General features: G+C 47.9%; 1 protein-coding gene across 1 annotated transcript in view; it reads right to left on the reverse strand.

The window, feature by feature from the left end:
- The window catches only part of ANXA6 (annexin A6), a 48,041-nt gene extending 43,621 nt beyond the window's left edge, over window positions 1-4,420 (reverse strand). Inside the window, exons 1-5 of the mRNA XM_007943633.2 lie at window positions 4,333-4,420; window positions 3,484-3,578; window positions 2,836-2,949; window positions 1,893-1,983; window positions 844-923 (exon numbers count right to left, since the gene is read on the reverse strand). Coding sequence (XP_007941824.2) covers window positions 844-923; window positions 1,893-1,983; window positions 2,836-2,949; window positions 3,484-3,578; window positions 4,333-4,345 — 393 coding nt within the window. The 5' untranslated portion in view covers window positions 4,346-4,420. The remainder of the gene's footprint in view (window positions 1-843; window positions 924-1,892; window positions 1,984-2,835; window positions 2,950-3,483; window positions 3,579-4,332) is intronic.
- Window positions 4,421-6,000: the final 1,580 nt, after the last annotated feature.

Here is a 6,000-nt window from a genome sequence, read left to right on the forward strand (position 1 = left end):
TCTGTGGTCACAGATTCCAAAAGGGCCAAGCAGGTAAATTACACTGTGAAGAAGGCAGAGTAGGGACATGCTCCCAGACTACTGCAGTCATGCAGAAAAGCAGCCTGCTACTGCCAGAACTTTCCTTTATTAGAAAGCATGCAGAAATCTGGATTTTGAGTAAAATATCCCTGTTTTTAAAAGTTAGTGACTCAGTGTTATTTCATTTTACAAACATTGTATGGGAAAAGAAAAAAATATACAACTTGGCAGATTGAATTCAGCCAGGGACACCAGTGTACAGCCTCTTTATAGTATCTTTTCATATTCGCTTGGGGAGGGCTGGGAGGAGGCAGCAGGGCTTTGGTATAGGAGATGCAATTCAGGCAGCCCCAGAAATGTCAGGTCCCTGCTGGTACCCTCAGGCAGGGGCTGTGGCCAGAGAAGACGTAATGGCAGGGGGGAAGCCTAGAGAGGTGGTGTAAGGAGTACATGGAGAGAGAGAGGGAAGGTAACAGGAGAAGATATTCCCAGGCACAAGAGAGAAGGTATGTGTGTCAAAGGGAAATGCAGGTCACTGAAACACACCTGCCTGTGCAAACTTGGGCAAACAGACAGGCCTGGACTCTCTGAGGTCCTACACCTGGGAGATCCACAGAGAAACAATCTCAAGCCCCAGGAGATAAAATGGGAAGTGGAGGGGGGATCCCCAGGGTACTAGCAGGACTTTACAACTGAGGAGATATCAAGGGGCCCCTTATAGGCCACACCATCTGGATGAGCAGGGGAAAGGGATATAGCCCTCTAATTTGTGCCCTAATAGTTGGCTCCGGGGAAGGTCTCAGAGCTCCAAGCTGAACCAACCTGCAGCAGGACCACAAGCATCTTCTGGAAGTGGCCAGAGGTGTCGCCGATGACGTCAGCTTCCAGGTCCCGTTCATAGGCTGCAGGGAAGGAACACAAGCTCTGGCCCATCCCCAGGAGGCCCAAAATCTGGGGTAACAAGGCTTGCTGCCCCCAAAATGAAAAGATATAAGTTACAAACCCCAAGACCCAGTCTATTCCACCCCCATGGAAAGCCCCAAGGTGTATTTTCACAGCTTTTTTGTACTGACCCATGACATGAAGAAATGGAATCACTCCACTTCTCTGTACTCCCACCTATTCCATCCTCATCTAAGCACCATTGGCACTCACTTCAACAGTGGCTACAGCCTGCTGACTGTTCTCTCTACTGCTTTTACACCCTCTCCAATCAATAGCAATAGGGGCAACTGTCTTAAGGCCCTTATCTGATCATAATATTCCCCTACTCCCCACTGGACTTAGAATAAAACATCATCTCTTTACCTTGGCCTACAAGGCCCCATGTCATCCTGCCCTGTCCCCTACCTATCAAATCTCATATTGGCTCCCAGGCTCATTCCAACCTCAGGACGCTAGACCTGCTGTTTTTTCTGCCTGGAAGGATCTTCTCTCCACTCTTTATACACTTGGCTCCTTCCTGTCTTCTTCCAAGACAAGCTTTTCCTGACCATCTGTCTGAAATAGGTTCTCTCTAGTTAAAAGCTATCTCTCATTATCTTCTTTCCTTTCTTCATAATACCATGCTGATGTCATCATCTTGTTTATCTATTTATTGTCTGTCTCCTCATTATTACAGAAGCTCTAGGAGGCAGGGACTGCATTGGTTTTACCCACCATCATATCCCCAGAACCTACTATAGTGCCCAGCACAGAGCAGAATGGATGGAGAGGTGGATGAAGGGATGAATGGAAGGAGGGAAGGATGGATGAGAGACAATGAATGAAAAGGGAAAATGGATGGCTAGTCTTAGTCTAAGGTTCTACACTTTGCAATCAATCTCATTCTATATCTGAAGCATCTGAACGGCCCCTCTTGCCCATCTCACCATCTTTGTATGCTTCCACCAGTTGGTGGATCTGCTTATTTGTCCGGGAAGCCAAGATTTCAATGAGGCATTTCTCATCAGTGCCAATGCCCTGGGAGAAGAGAAGTAGCACATGTGAGTCAAGAGCCGCGCTGAGGATAGAAGGCTTAGGCTCTAGTCCTGCTTCTGCCACCAGCTTGCTTTCTAACCTCCCATGAAGAAATGATGTTTTATTTTGGGCCTCAGTTTTCTCATCTGTAAAATGGAGATGATACTAGCTCTTCTGCCAAACTCACAAGCACACTGGGAACACACTAATTTCTAACACTGCCAAGTGTATCAGCTTATAAAATCAATTCTTGCTTGATGATTCATTTGAAGCAAAGATCATAGCACTTTGTAAACTGTAAAGTGCTTGGTACATTTGAAGGCTTTTTTTTTCTCTCCCTGCTTTCAAGGAGGCAATCCTCTACCTTAGGAAGACCAAGCTACTCCTGAAAACACTTCCATACCTCTCCTGCCATTTTTTCCCCTAGCCTTTAATTTAAGATCTTCCCCCTCCTATCAACAAACTCCTTTCCAAGCTTTTGGGTTCAACTTGATCCTCCCATTTTCTAGGAAGCTCTCTCAAGCCATCCTAGTCTAGGTCTTGCCCTCCTGACATCTTCAACACTATTTGTCTCCATGTCCCTATATCTTGCTTTCTCAGGATTGTAAGCTCCTGATGTAGGAGTGTAGGCCAAAGGCCCCTTTGCATGGGGTCAGCCTCACGTCAACACTTGTCCTACATCTGTCTGCCTGAAGAAGACTGTGGCATCCCTATGGGATAGGGTTTAGGCAAGTTGCCTCAGGCCCATCAGCTGCGTGGGTGCAGAGCTCATTGATTGCCTGCCACAAAGCCAGGAATCTTCCCACCAACCACCTGGCCCATACACACACACACACACACACACACACTTCTTACTGAGATGGCATCTTTAATTTCTTTGGCATCACAATAGGCAAGTGGCCTCATCAGGCCAACAATCAGTCGTTCAAACTTCCCTGTCAGCTCATACTTCAAGTCAGCAATGAGGTCCTAGGTAGTAAGAGGGGGAGAAGAAGGGGACAGCAATAATAGTGATGAGAATTACACATAATGAGGACTTACTCTGCACAGGCACTGGGCTAAGTCAGCTCATGTAATCACCACTCTCAGAAGCATGTCCTATCACCAATGCTAAGACATAGACCCATCACAAAACTTGTCTAAGGTCACACAGCTGCAGATGGCTGTGCAGGTTTAATTCCACATCACTGTGCCTCTTCCCATCACTGTTCGCTTGTTGACTTTGTATACTATTTGTCCCCAAACTATCTGTGAGTCCACCGGGACTGAGATCTCATTGGTCTTGTTCACCAGTATAGCCCAGCAGACAGTGTGGGTGCTCTGGACCTGTGTCTGAATGAGGCCTGGCTGAGAGAAGACAGAGATCAGGGTAAGGTTCTGAGGGTGGAAGTGTCAGCACAGGCACAGATCCAGAGCCAAGCGCTAAGGGAAAAAACCTGAATGAACACATGAGTGAGTGAAACCACTTCCTCACCCCACCTGCCCTCCTGTTGCCATGATTACCTTGCCATAGAGGGACTTGTAGCTCTGGGAGATCTCCTGCCTCTGCCTGTTGCTCCGTGAGGTGATCAGCTCCAGTATGGCCTCCTTGTCACTGCCTGCAAGAGGGAGGATATACATTACACTACCCAACCGGCCTCCAGGAACTCCACCAGGGCTGCCCTGTGCCTTAAATACAGGCCTTGCAACTCTCTGGAGTCCTGGCATGAGCCTACTGTTTGTGAGGTCTTGGTATGGGGGAGGAAGGAACCGATGGGGACTTATCAGCTTCCCACTGAGAGGGTCAAGGAACACAGACTCTCTGAGCTTAGGGCGCCTCTGATTGCTCAGCTCCTTGCTGTGTAGAAATGAACCTGAGGCCCAGGGGCTAGTCAAGGTCTTGACATGAGTTTGCTTAGACAAAACCAGTTGTCCTAACACCCAATACAGGGTTCTTTCAACCCCAGAATGATAAAAGGGAACAGGTACCAAATTCCAAGTAGTGGTTACCTCCAAGATGAAAGGGGGAACTGAGTGGGTGATATTATAGGAGGGATATCCATCCAAGGAGGCTTCAACTACACTGATGAAGCTCTAGTTCTTAAGTTCCTTCTATTATTCTTTATACCTTTCTATTTGTCTGAAATGATTTATAAACTATTAAAAATAATCACTTCTTGGCCTTTTGGTTAAGATTAAGTATAAAGTTAATAAAAATAATAAAAAGAGGAGACAAAAGAATGAATGAGTACATCTTACTCTGCCACCACCACCTAAAGGCTCTGGGCTATCCACACATTTGAGGAGCCCCTCAAGCCCCCTAGGACTCTTGCTTTTTGTGGGCCACCCCCCTTGTGGCTTCCTAGCACCCACCAAAGCCCTTCATGGCGGTATACAGAGCCTCGGCATCCTGGTTGGGGTCAAAGTCTGGGAAGTCACGGATTGAACCCCGGTACTTGGCACCCTGTGGAGAGAAAAACAGAGGCTGAGTCGCTGGCCCTGCTCTGGTATGAGCTCCCAGCCCCAGTGAGACTCCTAACCCTGGCCACAGGCTGAGTCTAAGCTGAGCTCCCTTTCCCTGCAAAATCAAACAGCTGACTACATAAACGCTGGGTAAGGGTGTGGACCACTTCCCATACTACCCACTTGTTGAAATCTGTCCAAAGGATGGAGCCATTTCCCCAAGGAAGAGTGGCTGAGCTGAAGCCCACAGCCCTACATCACTTTCTATAGGGCTCAGGAGAGGGGTGAGAAACCATGGCTGAGTGCATGGGATGGGATTTATCCCTGCAAAAGTAACAAAAGCCCTTCATATTTTAATGGCACTTTGTAGTTTACAAGGTGCCCCTGGGCAGTTCAAATGGTTGACGCACTTGGCTGCTAACTTAAAGACTAGAGGTTCAGGTGCACCCACTGGCATCTCAGAAGAAAGGCCTGGTGATCTACTTGTGAAAAATCAGCCACAGAAAACTATGGAGCACAGATCTACTTTGACACACATGGGGTCACCATGAGTTGGAGTCAACTTGATGGCAACTGGTTTATATTTGCAAAGCCCTTTTATCCAATTAATGTGATCCAATTAACTGGAAAAGCACTTAAGATTATGTTATCGATCACAGAGACCAAGAAACCAAGACCAAAGAAGGGAAGCTATTTCTCGGAGGTCACACAAAACCCAGATCTCTACTCTCCAGCTCCAGAAACCTTGTAACTGCGGCTAGGGAGAGTGGGTCTTCAGCATAGTGGGGCTCAAAGCCACCTTCAGGTTCAAAGCAAAGATAAATTGCTGCCCCTGTGGGACTATAGTGGCTAAGGTATTTGATTGCTAACCAGAAGGCTTACAGTTCAAACCCACCAGCCACTCCTTGGAAGGAAGATTGGGCAATCTACTTCCATAGAGATACTGCCTTGGAAACCCAAGGAGGGGTCATTATGAGTTGGATCCGACTTGATGGCAGTGAGTTTGGTTTGGTTTTGGTGGAGCCAGTAAATGGAATTGTGAGCCAGCCTCTGAGGACAAGCTGACTGAGTCCTAGGGGGAGTGGAGGGGAAACCAGAGGATTGTCAACATTGAGCCTGAATGCACAATGGGGCTGGTTCACAGACAAGTCAGATGTGGGTCAGCTAGATGGCACTGATAAGTATCAGGTGCCAGAGAGCTGAGGATGCCAGAGCCCAAGTCACTGGGCACACAGCACAGTGACAGAGCACTTCATCTGGGCTAGGCCCAGAACTAGGGCTTAAGATTTGGGAGAAATGGGACCAATCCCCATCCTGCTGGAGCTCTGGGCCAGTGCAGGAGAGAGATAAGCACATACACCACCATCAAGCCTGTGATGAGTAACCTAAGACAGAGGCAAAGTAATGTGAAAACAGCACAGGCTGATTCCAGTTGGGGGAGGGAACCAGAAGATGCTTCAAGGTAGAAAAGGTAGGGGAGTGGCCCCACAAAACATGCTGTAAAGCAGTAGGGATGGGACAGGCAAAGAGTGGGCTTGCAGCCATGGTGTGCACTTCCCAAGGCAAAGCCCGCCTCCC

This window comes from Orycteropus afer, unplaced genomic scaffold, assembly GCF_000298275.1.
Source record: "Orycteropus afer afer isolate SDZICR_OR568_19922 unplaced genomic scaffold, OryAfe1.0 scaffold00110, whole genome shotgun sequence".
Classification (NCBI taxonomy): Eukaryota; Metazoa; Chordata; class Mammalia; order Tubulidentata; family Orycteropodidae; genus Orycteropus; species Orycteropus afer.